Consider the following 12708-nt stretch of genomic DNA (forward strand, 5'->3'; position numbering starts at 1 on the left):
GCGGGAATCGATTCCGCGAGGCGACCCATGACCCCACCCCCGTGTGTGTGACGTCACGTCGACCCCCCCCCCCACCAGGTTGTTTGGCGAGGCGGGCGAGGGAGCGAGCTGCGTGTTTGGACTCGGATCTCGCGTCGTCGTCTTCGTCGTCGTTGTTGTTGCTGCTGCAGCTGCAGAGATGGCGAGCAAGCGCGATGGGCACGGTGAGACGCGCTCGCCCCGCCTCAGCGTCGGGCGGTTTCACGGCGGCACATTTCTCGCTGTGGTGCCACAGGCCTCGGCGCGGCTCGGGCGATGCCGGAGGATCCGGAGACATTCCCAGCGACCACGGAGCGAGCGGGAGACGCGCAGACTCCAGACCCGGGATCGGCGACTTTACAAAGAAGAGATACATTTTGTTTGGGGGGGGGGGGGTTGTCTTTTACTAAACTAGTTTGAGAGCCGCCGGTTCAGTGCACGTGTTCGGCTGGGGGGGCAGCCATACACGCGGCGACATAGAATACAGTACAACGGTGGAATTAGCGGCACAGCAACCCAACCCGGTGGTGGTGCGCTGTGTATCGGCATTCATCGAGCCCTCCCCACGCTCAACAACCGCTTAGCTTCTGTGGTCTGATAAGGTCGGATAACTTTCGAGTGATTTGGTCGCAGTCAACGGCATAAATACATTGAGAAGATAACATTTTTAACAATACAATTATGCACGCGAGGACTGTAAGCGGTACTTTAATACTATAATTGAATTTGACCAGACGAGGCCCACTGAGATGTATAGATTTTTTTTCTTAAGCGACTTGGCCACAAATGATCGCTCAACGAAGTGGAAGTTTAAAGCAGCCAAATGCTCTAAGCGCGTGATTCTGAATATGGAGTCAAATAGCCGGAGGACTTTGAGAGCGAGAGACGCGCCACCCCAAACATGCAGCAGCAGGCGTCAGGGTCGGGATCGAACCCACGACCTCCTGTATCGCAGGCGAGGTCGTCAACATCTCCTAGCCACCGCGGCTTACTATGAGCAAGCCATGAAGAGGGGTGACTTGTATGTATGTTGAACTTCTTTCGCGCCGTACGAAGCCAACCGTGCTAATCGGAGGTGCGATTTAACTTGATGTAATAGGCGTTATCTGAATCATAGCCTTACTAGTGGAGCAGTCAAAGAGGGTTTGAATAAAACAGTGCCCTGCCATCGTCTTGAAGTTGGCTCGGATCTTCGGGGGGGGGGGGGGGGTGGAGGCAGAATTTGTGTTACTCCGTGATAATTATTCCAAATAAACTTCCACAAATATTGGCCAAAGACCGACTCAATGGCCACACATCCAAGACTCCCCCCACATAGAGCCACTGGACACAATTAGAGTATTTGCCACGTGTATCTTAAAATACAATTATTCTTTTAAGCAGGATTTCGTTTCATGCGGGAATTATTTATGTAGAATTGACCGTGAACGAGAATGGGATAAACTTACGAGACATTAGCAAAATCTAGATATCTGTTGCATTACATTAATAGCCTAATGGGCACAGCTCAATATTACAACTAATTTACGACGATAATGAGCCAAGAATGTCTGTGTGTCCCGTGCGTGACGTCACTCCACGGCGACCAGCCCCCCTCATTAATAATCATGAGCAGGTGACGTCACTCCACATGTACACCCCCCCCATTCATAATAATTAGCGGGTGACTTCATTCCACATGGGGGGCGAGGCGCCTCCTCCCCCCTCCTCGGCGTCAACTCACAACCCTCACTACAAAGGCAGAACCCTCACGTCACGTGATCTCCGTAACGCTACTGAGACATCGAAGTAAAAAGGACGTCGTGATGAACAAGGGATTATAACCTTGACATGAAATAGCTCTGTGTCACCGTGGCGTGACAGATTGCACACGAATGGATGCAATGAATATCACGTCACGTGATTTTCGCTTGCAAGTTTCAAATTTACTGCAATACACCCGTCCTTGGACAGGCAAAAGGCGAGTTAAAACAATATTTACCTCTTTCGTGCTGATGCCCATTGATTCAGTAGAGTCGGTGAGTAAAATATACAAGAAGTAAATTCCAGACTGTTTACAGAACGACGTTTATGTTGACCGTGTACAAAAAATATGAAATGTAAGCAACTAAATTGTATCCACTGCTGGAAGTTGCTGCACGGATTGTTGGTGCCCATTAAGGATAAAGAAGAGCAATATGAAATGTTACGTAAACAAAAAAGATTAATCACTGCCCACTGGGTTAGCTGTTACTCAATAACAAATATAAAGAAGCATTTGAACATTTTATTCGTGCCCTGTGACAACATTGTTTTGGGGAGCTGTAGAATGGATGATTCTGTTGAGCGGATGTTGATGGTGAAGCATCGAGGCCATCACAAGAGTTAATTTTTAGCGATTGTGTTGTAGTGCATAATTGAGCTCGTAAAATTGTCTATAAATGTAATGTTGCAGTTGGTCCTTTCCATGAATCAACTGAAACAAATAAGCTGTCCTTACGAGGGTGTTTTTATGCACATATCAAAAATCGACGTGAAGAGATGGATTAGTACATGCCGCTTGACGTGACCCTGTTTGTGATGTTTCCTCTTGCAGGAATTTATGGATGTCTCTCTCCGGCCGAGGTGGAGGCGGCCAGCATCCAGGCGAGTTTTAAAAACCGTCCTTACCAATCAAAACACCTCGACATAACTCCAGGATCATGGCAGTTCTCAATATCGTCTCCATCCAGAGCACAGCACCCACGCACCACCAAGTGCCTGCTAGGCCCTCAATTCGGGAGACACGTCCTTACTCCGTGACGAATCGTCACCCACCCGACCACCGTGCGAGTGCTCCTGCAAATAATCGCTGGGAATAGCTCTAAGCCCCCTTCTAGAATGACTCCGCTAACATTGTCACCGCTTCTATTCCTTCACACCCTCCGCTGCACCAACCCCCACCCGCCCCCAACCATCCTGACTGCGCTCTCTGCTGCTCTCCCCTCGGCGCCACGCAGCCACTCGGCAGGGACAGGAGCAGGCAGTTTGTGAGCGCCATGCTGCGGCGCGTCATGCCGCGCGCCAAGCCCGACCTGCTGGAGGAGAAGCTGAAGCGGCACGCCGTTGTGCTGAACAAGGACGGGAAGGGAGCTCGCGCCAAGCGCAAGAAGAAGAAGGTGGCGGCAGCGGCATCGTCGTCAGCGGCCTCTTGTAGCGTGTCGCCAGCGTCGGGCCGCCCGCTGTCGTCCCGCGAGCGCCGTCGTCTGGGCCTCTTCGACATCCGGCCGGAGAACCAGAGGTGGCGTCTGCCGGCTGCACCGATTATTTTATTTGGCGACTGCTTGCCTACTTTTCCCGTGAATGTTTCTATCAAATTGCTTATTTATTGTTTAATAATACGTCAACCGCTCTTATCCTTTGTCTGTGATCATTTCTATTAGCCGTTCATTTTATGTTTTCATTCCTCGTCTGCTCTTATTCTTCATCACTGTTTCTGCTCAGTATTTTCATTTATTATCTGCCGTCATCTCTTATCCTCTGCCTGTGAAATCTTTTTTCTATCCAGTGCTTTCAGTCACTCGTGCACTACAGTTTTTTTTAACCCATCTGCAATATAAAACCAATTTCTCCACTATGTTCACAATTATCAATAACTATATAATCAATCAATCGGTTAATTTCAGTTGGCGTGTCTCTGAGCCAGCGGTGGATATTCCACGTTCCAATGTCGAGGTGCCATTTCATCCATAGCGCACCCACTGTTCCATTCCAACAAAGTGGTGCAAATGTTTTGTTATCGACCCCAGACAAATGATTGGCTTAGACGATTCTTGACGAGTGTTTGAACTTAATACCTTCCGATTGTTCGTCGAATGCCCTGCCACTATGTCAGCTGACCAAATGCTGTCTAACTGGCTGCAGCACTTGTGTCCCAGTGAAGGAACGGCGGCCATGGGAGAAGCATCATTGTGTTTCGCACGGAGAATGAGAGCCCCTAACCTCTTTGTCACTCGTGTGTCGTATGTCTCTCGACAGGTACGCCCTGTTCCTGCCCCTCCACCAACTCTGGCTGCAGTACATTGACGACCTCTTTGGGGGACTCAAGTCCACAACGTACGTCTCTGCCTTTCATTCATCACATGACCCAGTTTTCACACTCCCAAGTTGCTCAGGTGACTAATAGCGTGTTACAGTACTTGACCAGCACATATGCACTGCTTCATGAGTGCGGGTCATGAGAGTCATGAGTGCGGTTCATGAGAGTTATGAGATTACTGAATTTTTTAATTAAGTTAAATGTGTTTGTATATACACCAAGTGGCCGGGTGTCTAAGTGGGTTCATCATAATGCCTGTGTTAGCGCAGTGAGTGGGGCGGTGGCAAGATGTTAACTACCTCGCTTGGTATGCAGGAGGTCGTGGGTTCGATCCCAACCCTGACGCCTGCTGTATATTTGGAGTTTGCATGTTCTCCCCGTGGTCGCGTGGATTTTTCTCCTGCTCCTCTGGTTTTTCCCTCCACATTTAGAAACATGCCTTTAGAAAATTTGGCTGCTAGAAATTTCAACATGATAACTCACTTATCACGTGAGCTATCATGTGTTGGCAGGTCGCTTCTGAAAAAGAGCCATATAGCTCAGTGGGCCTTGGCTGGCAAATAAGAAATGGATTTGTTTTAGAGTCGACGCCGCTGAGGTCCTGTTTTAGAAATCCAGGTTTGTCACCTGTGTTTATTCTGGGTTCTCAAGTGTAGTGAAATAATGGTCTCAGTGCCATCATCAATGACTACACAGAAAAAACCCAACATTTAAAATGTTATTTTAATCTAATTTGTCAAGTTCCAGCGATAAGCACTTAAAGTTTTATTGCCATGTGATGAACACCACTGGCAGAGCTTGAGATAAGACACAATACGAAGTGTGAATAAGAGATATTTGAAGGAAACTCAGAAGTAGTTTTGACCTCACATTCCAGAGGCCATTCATTAACATCTCCCTTTCTCGAGGATCCTGCCAAGATTTGCAGGAAAGGGTGATGATTGCTATGTGCATTTCAATTCAGTAATCTGGGAATTTTCAAATCTGCCATATTTCGCATTCACTTGTGAACGATGCGACTGCATTTTCAATAACCACTGTGAAGCAGGTGGCGTTTATTATTATGGTTATTAAACACAACCGCAGTATTAATAACTCTCCAGAGGCCATTCCTTAACATCTACCATTCTCTAAAAAGAGTTCCGCATGGAAACATCTTAGTATCATAACGTGATGCTAATAACATAATCGGAACATAATTTGGCTAAAACATAGCACGCGTTTTAAAAATATTAATTACCTCGGCCAAGACACAATAGAGAACCTCATCATTAGTTTGTTGCCCTACCCCCGCACCTCCTATTAGCACTCCTGGCTATGTACGGTGCGAAAGAAGTTCAACATACAGACATGTGTACACAAAGGGGTCGGCCATAGTTCTCGCGGTGCCATCGGTTCGACCGTTACTGTTGAGACTTGGGGATAGGAAGAAGGGGGTCTGTTCGGGGCTTGGGGCCCCCTAGGAAGAGGGTGGATGCTGCTACGCGCTTAACTTCAACGTTCGCGAGTAATCAAACCACGTGGATGTTTCTTACGGTGGTATCAGATGGGATGAGTTAATCGGCCACAGACGGATGACGCGACTCTGACATGAATCTCTCTCTCCCATCGTTCCAGGCGCTCGGAGCAGATCCAGATGAAGATGCTGAAGGCCGACCTACACGGAGCCATCATCACCGGTGAGGTGCAAACACGGAGTTTCGCCTGAGCAGGCTGCCAGAACAAGCGGCGTTAAAGAATGCCAGTTTGTGAACGCCAACGCGATATACAATACAATTTGGATTTATATAGCGTGGATGCACAACTGCATCTCAAGACGCTGTACAAAGACAGTATTTTACATACACATCATTTAGACAGTATTGTATATATAGTATATATTCTACAAGATAGTCATAGGCAGAAGAGAAGGGGAAGTTTTATTATAATAATGCTCCTGCGCAGCTGGAAGGCGTGTGCATTTGAATCAAGTGTATGTACGTATGTTGAACTTCTTTCGCACCGTACCTAGCGTTACCGTGTTCTCCAGATTAGAATGTCATCCTGAGAGTAAGATGATCTCCAAACATTTGAGTAATTTTTATACAAAATTACCATCTAGAAAATACCGTGTCCTGGGAATGTATGTATGTTGAACTTCTTTCGCACCGTACATAGCCAACCGTGCTCATCGGAGGTGCGAGCACGTGCAGTGTAAGGGCCCGTATTTTTTATCACGGCTCTGGCTCTGGGTTGGTTCCGGCTCGAGTGAGTTGGCTCAGAGCCACGCCCAACCCAAGCCGGCCTGCACGGTCCCAGCCACACTCGGGGAATTCCGTGAGCCGAGACTGAGCTGAGCCATGGCCGAGTCGCTCACTCGTGTGTCTTTGAAAGCAGAGCGAGCATCTCAAGCCTGAGCTGATCTTGTGCGTTCGAGGCGGAGCCAAAGCTGAGTCGCGATTAATCCTCTCCCGTTCCGACGATGTGCGTACGTGCACGCCATCAGTTTTCCTTCCATTTTGACGGAGTACACGTGCACGTACATGTACGCCGTCGGAACGGAAACCGGAAGAAAAACTAGAAATAAAGTAACTGAGGCTCCCACAAGGCGATGTGGGGGAGGGCGTGTGGCACAGAATGGCACCAGCTATCATAGTGCGCTCGTGTCGCTACAGTTCTCTGCGGTGAGAACGGTGTCTTTAAAAACAACGGCACTATGGCTCTCCATATAAAATTAGTGCGAACCACTTGCGAGTTCTGAGATTCAGCGGTGAACGGGACTTGGAACAGGAAAGGGTTAAGAATGCAGCCCCAAGTGTGTGTGTGCCTAATGCGTGCAGTCATTTGCATGTACATTTTCAAGTTTACGTGTGCGCGTGTGTGTGTACGACCGATTCCCATAACATGCTGTAGTTGGCTCCTTTCGTGGCCTGGCTTGCCAGTCGGTTAATTACTTTTTTTGAACGCCGCAGTGGAGAAGTCAAAGTGTCCCACGTACGTGGGAACGACAGGGATCATGATCCAGGAGCTCAAGAATGTGTTCAAGATCATCACGAAGGACGACAAACTGAAGGGTGAGTGGTGGTGAGGGTGACTGCAATATGAGGCAACCCACGCTCGTCCCCACGCCATCCAGCTTCCTCTTGAAACTCAAATCTAAACTTTTAATTTTACCAGGTAAGGCCCGCTAAGCTATGTAGCTCATTTTCATAAGCGACCTGGTTATCACAAACGATCGCTCAACGAAGTGGCTCATCATCGTGTGGAAATTTACAGCAGCCAAATACCCTTAAGCACATGTTTTCCCCCGACGTTCAGCAGAGCTTGTGTTTTGTTTGATCATGTATCGTTGTACGAGGTGAATTATTTCGGCCGGCATTTTAAGGGACACAAAAAACACACTGTGACCAAGTCCCCATAATGCACACATCATCATGTTTATGCATAAATGTTTTGATGCCACCAGTGTTTCAATTGCTTTGGGATTTACATCGATCACCACTGATGTTACCCACGGCCGCCAGTGGTATTCGATGTACGAATCAGTCTGGGGCATCACATTGCCGAAGTACGGTCAAACAACCTCCGTGAGTAGTTTCGCACGTCCGATGAGCATGGTTTGCTACATGCGGTGTGAAAGAAGTTCAACGTGTACGTACCTACGCCATGGGGAGGCGTTCACCCAGCAGGAGAATGATCAAGGGCTGTACTTCATTATTCATCGGGGTTGGAGTCTATTTGGGGTGGGTTTGCTATTGTTAGGGTTTACATGAGGCTTATAATTGACTTCAGGCTCATAGTTTAAATGAGGTTCACGATTGCCATCAAGTTTACGGTAAATTCGTTATCGGGGTGGTGATGTAGCCCAGCGGCAGTGTGCTGCCGCTTGTTACAGAGGTTGATGGTTCGATTCCAGCGGCCGCCTTGGTTAATACCGCGGTTGTGTGTAACAACCCTAATAATACGCGCCGTCTGCTTCACAGTGGATGACAAAGATGCATTCGTAAAGAGCAGGCCGTTGTGTGCCTGCGTCAGAGTCCAAATGTGCCAGATATGATAATTCCAAGCAAATTACTGAATTGGAATACGCATAGTGATCATTGCCCTCTCCTGCAAACCTTTGCAAGGTGCTCCTGAAAAGAGTTATGAGACTCGGGGAAGCTTTCCTGGGTAAACAATAATACAAATCAAATATAACAATACCATATTATGGTTTACATTAGGACTAGGATTTATATCATGGTTGACAACTGCATTGGGGTTATGGTTTATGTTAGAGTTGTGATGCTTGAGGGCTATGATAGACAGCTGGGTTGGTGCCAGGGTCAGCAATGCTTTGCACGATGGAGGGTTTCGTGTGTCTGGGTTGTATGTACATTTGTTGTTGTTGAACTTCTTTCGCACCGTACTTGGCCAACCATGATAATTGGAGGTGCGGGGGAAGGAAAACAAACTAAACACAAGAAGCAGTTGTAAAGAAATGAGTTTTCAATTTAGATTTAAAAGCGCACAGCTCCAGGAGCTTCCTAATGTCGGGCTGACGTCGGTGGTTGGAGTTGGGTTTCTTATTGGCGTCCGTCGCCTGCAGTGATCCCCAAGCGGAAGAGCATCTTCACCGTGGCGTTTGGAGGCTTCGTGTCCCACATCTACGGCTCCATGTTATGCATGCGCTCCAGCGAGCGCTCCGCCAAGAAGTTCAAGGCCAAGGGCAGCGTGGACCTCTGAAAGGGGGACGGGACCAAGACGCCAGCAGCTTCCCTCCTTCCCCGCGAGCGGTCGGCACACCTTCTGTGTGCAGTGTAGGTTTCTTTATTACATTTAGCCAACTGGCCAGCGACAAACACCGCTACTGGGAAGGTCTAATGGAGTCTGTGTTTCTGGAATTGGGGAAGGTCATACGAACTTTGCAAATGATAAGGTTGGGAGGGAATTCCAAACTTTAGCGGCGTGATGAAGGAAGCAGAAAGATGAACATATTTGGACCTGCAATGTGATGTTTGAATAAAGTCTGAATAGAAGCAGCCATTCTCAGCCTGGTAGACCGTATGTATGCAGATTGGGTTTTCTTCACGTCTCATTTCATACTATGTCGTAATGTAATTTTTTATGACGCACTTAAGTTGGTGTTTCCAGGAGACAAACTTATGCTGCCCATCAAGTGTGTGTGTATGTAGAACTTATTTCGCACCGTACGTAGCCAACCGTGCTAAGCGGAGGTGGACATCATGAGAGGGAGATGGAACTCAGAAAACAAACGGTAATCTTGGAGCTGCTCATCATCTAGGCGGTGTGTTCCGTGCTGTGGACATGGGTAATCGTCACTGGTGCTAGTCGGGTCGCCGGGTTCGTAGTGCAGCGCGCTGACCACTACACTGCCGCTGTTCCCCCCTTGGAAGCGTTTCATCTGTCCTCGCGAATACTGGAGTACAGGACCTGTTTGCGCCGGTGTTTTACATTGTGTTGTCCTGAACGATATTGTAAATATGTTAATAAAATACATCGGAGAGTTTATATTCAGTTGCCCGGGTCTCATAACCCATGAAAAATAGGTCTGTGTACCGTGACCTGCAACACCCACATTGCATTAAAATGCACCTTGCCTGGCACAAGCACTTGGTGACATCGCTACTTCATTGTGAATGGCAGCTGCTCTTGTTTTTGTGCTAAATCGTGACAATTCATTAAATTCCTGGGGTGGTGAATCGTTAAATGCCAATTTAGTATAAATAACAGTAATCCCTCACCAACCGCGGTTTTTGCGTCCATGGTATTTACGGTTTTCCTGCCGCAAACCGATTTGCTAACCGCGGTGCGAAGTTTTTCTGGATCCGTGGCTTAGCATGGCGACCAGCACGACCTCCGATTTCAAATCGCCCGGCAATCTGGTCCCTCCGTGGATGTCTCATCTCGCAGCTGCCCCCCCCCACCACCGCTCTCTTCCCACCGCCAGGTGGAGGGAGCGGCTGGGCAAAGCCCCTCTTCTGACGACCACCTCGTCGCCCCTTGCCTCGTCATCAACGTCATCGTCATCACCGTCAACGTCATCACCATAGACTTGAACTTGTATTAAAAGTAAATAACATGACTTCACTGCTTTAAATGTTGTTATTTGAACATTTAATGTGTTTTTTTTATATCATTGTGTATTTTATTTGTGGTTAGTGCAGGAACAGGAAACTTAGGCTTTGACCGTGGCTGCGTTTTCCCTAACCCCCCATTTCCCATAAGGCCGTAGTATTGACAACCGCGGTTTTGTCAACCACAGCGGTTTTCAGGAACGTAACCCCCATGGGTGGCGAGGGGTTGTTGCACGACAATGTCTAAACCGTGCTGTCCACTGCTATATAGGACAATGTACACTACAAATAATGTAGTAAACCATGGAATGTCCATTTCTCGACTGAAGACACTTTTCACAAAGCCATACATCTATAATAAACAACAAGCCAACAATCAATTTCTTTGTAAACAAACTTTGATGCCCAAGGAAAGGCAGATTGATTATCCACCTTTTTGGGCACCGTTTATTCCTGTATTTTTTTGCAAAAGTCGTTACTGAGTAACTTACCATTACAGCAGACACTTCCTAGCTAATACTAGTATATGGCTCAAGGGAACCTTGCGACAACTATGACACTCAACACACGAAGCACCATTGGAACCTCCTTTGCCAATAGCAAAATATGATCATTTGTTTTTTACCCTTGTATCTGGCAACAAAACTGACACCTTTTGGCGTCATCTGGTCCAACACCATGAGACTAGGCTCTAATAAAAGCTGTCTCAGGTGTGGACCAATCAATTTCAAGGACAATGCATACATTATCAGAGTTGTGTTTTTTGTTTGCATTCTGGCCGCAGGTATTGTGGTCAATGCAAACATGACTCCTTGTAAAAAAAGGTGTCAGTTTTGTTGCCAGATAAAAGGGTAAAAAAAACAATTATCACACGAAAAGCACTTGTGGCCGAGAGCTCCCTGTGCTACAGGACCTGAGCCCTCCAGGTGGGAGCTTCCGTCACACGAGCAGGAGGAGACGCGGCTGCCGCTCGTGGCACCACGTGCTCCCCGAGACTCGATGAACGCGACCCCAGACACGAGCACCACGAGTGCGGTGCTTCAATCGTCCCGAGGCAGCCAGCTCCACCCCCTCACCTCACTGGAGCCAATCTTGGATGTATGTAGCCAACCGTGCTAATTAGGTGCGGGGGAGAACTAAGCAAAAAATCATTTCTACAGTAATGCGTTAATTATCTAGATTTTAAAATGCATGGCTCCAGTGGCTTCCTCTTATCGGAAGGAAGAGCGTTCCAGACAGCCGCAGAGGCGCATCTGAAAGTGCATAATGCAGTAACTGTCTTTGTTTGACGGCTAGCCATAAGCCGCTGCGAGGATGATTGGAATTCGCATGGTTTATGCCCCTTGGCGAGACCAGTATCTTCACGTCACTACCGCCCGTTGGCTAAAACCTGATTACCTCATCTTTGTTGGGAGCTCCTGCCCAATTGGCCAGATCTTTAGAACGTTCTTGACGTCTTCTCCCCTGTCGAGGCAGGCCTCCTGGGTTCAACTCCCTACCCAGCCTTGTCCCCCACCAAGTTAAGACAATAGGCACATTCCCTAAAATAACTTTATCCGGTGTGTGGCACTTGGGATTCGCGATTCACTCAGACACAATCAGCCTGTCAACATGGTACGTTTATTAATGGCTCGGGAAAAATCGCATCCATGTTAAATCACACGCACTATGGAAACTTACCGTCGTAAACTGTTCACATCTTTATCATAACGAAACTCCCAATTCATGCCAATTGGAGAAATCAATGTCGGCAGTGATGGAAAAATAGCTTTTCAACAAGAACACAACTGAATTTCATTGCAGCTTTTGATGTTTTTTTACAGAGTACCGAGTCTCGTGACGCTTGACCACAACGCTAAAAATAACCACCGTAATGCATTTCAACCACACGCAACATCTAAAATGTGCACTACAGGTTCAGTATATACTTAAAAAAATAGGACTTGTACAAGGGTTATGACAAGTGTCATTTGAGAGCACCCATTAAAGGAACTTAACGAGGCAGTGGTGGCGGCAGCACCCTGCACTGCTGGCCACCTTTGTTTCCCCAGTGCCTAGGTTCATGAACACAGCAAGAGGTACTCGTTTTAAGCGGAGCGGATCTAAGGCAGGCACAGACCAGGTTTAGATTCCAATTGACACCGATGCATGCAGGAATTTAGGTGCAGACAGTGGGGTTCGAAAGCAGTGTAGTGAAAACCACAACCACTGCTATACAATCACGCACGCACACACGTGACTATGGAACACTAAATATCAGAGGTATTTTCTGTAGGTTTTTTCCCGACATTTAGATGCACCAATTGAAGTCTGCCTTCTTCATGCTCATAGTATTTTTTAATTCCCAAATGTGAATTGGGAACAGACAACATTGCGTACGGCACAGGTCGAATATATGTCCACGATTAACAAACGCTGCATTTGAATTATATGTACGCAACTCTACGTGCTACATGTAGAGAAACACAATAAGTGAGGATCGGGTTCAGGAGAAAGGCACTGAAGTGGCTCCCAGTGGTTGGTGACCAAAGCGAAGCCTTAAAAATCCCGACGGGCTGAGATTGTAAGTACAACCTA

General features: G+C 47.5%; 1 protein-coding gene across 3 annotated transcripts; it reads left to right on the plus strand.

Moving 5' to 3' along the window:
• Window positions 1-62: 62 nt before the first annotated feature.
• On the plus strand, window positions 63-10139 carry POP4 (POP4 ribonuclease P/MRP subunit). 3 transcript variants are annotated; one of them, XR_013639951.1, is made up of 8 exons: window positions 63-203; window positions 2594-2643; window positions 2997-3277; window positions 4015-4092; window positions 5693-5754; window positions 7027-7128; window positions 8643-8853; window positions 10005-10139. XR_013639951.1 is itself a non-coding variant. In XM_078875924.1 (7 exons), exons 1-7 carry the CDS (start codon window positions 179-181, stop codon window positions 10037-10039), a joined length of 633 nt encoding a protein of 210 aa, XP_078732050.1. In that variant the 5' UTR covers window positions 63-178; the 3' UTR covers window positions 10040-10126. The 3 variants fall into 3 exon arrangements, 2 of the variants coding, with proteins under 2 accessions (XP_078732050.1, XP_078732049.1); XM_078875924.1 differs by lacking the exon at window positions 8643-8853 and having other exon boundaries at window positions 10005-10126; XM_078875923.1 differs by lacking the exon at window positions 10005-10139 and having other exon boundaries at window positions 8643-9589.
• Window positions 10140-12708: the final 2569 nt, after the last annotated feature.

The sequence above is a fragment of the Lampetra fluviatilis genome, chromosome 42, assembly GCF_964198595.1.
Source record: "Lampetra fluviatilis chromosome 42, kcLamFluv1.1, whole genome shotgun sequence".
NCBI classification, from domain to species: domain Eukaryota; kingdom Metazoa; phylum Chordata; class Hyperoartia; order Petromyzontiformes; family Petromyzontidae; genus Lampetra; species Lampetra fluviatilis.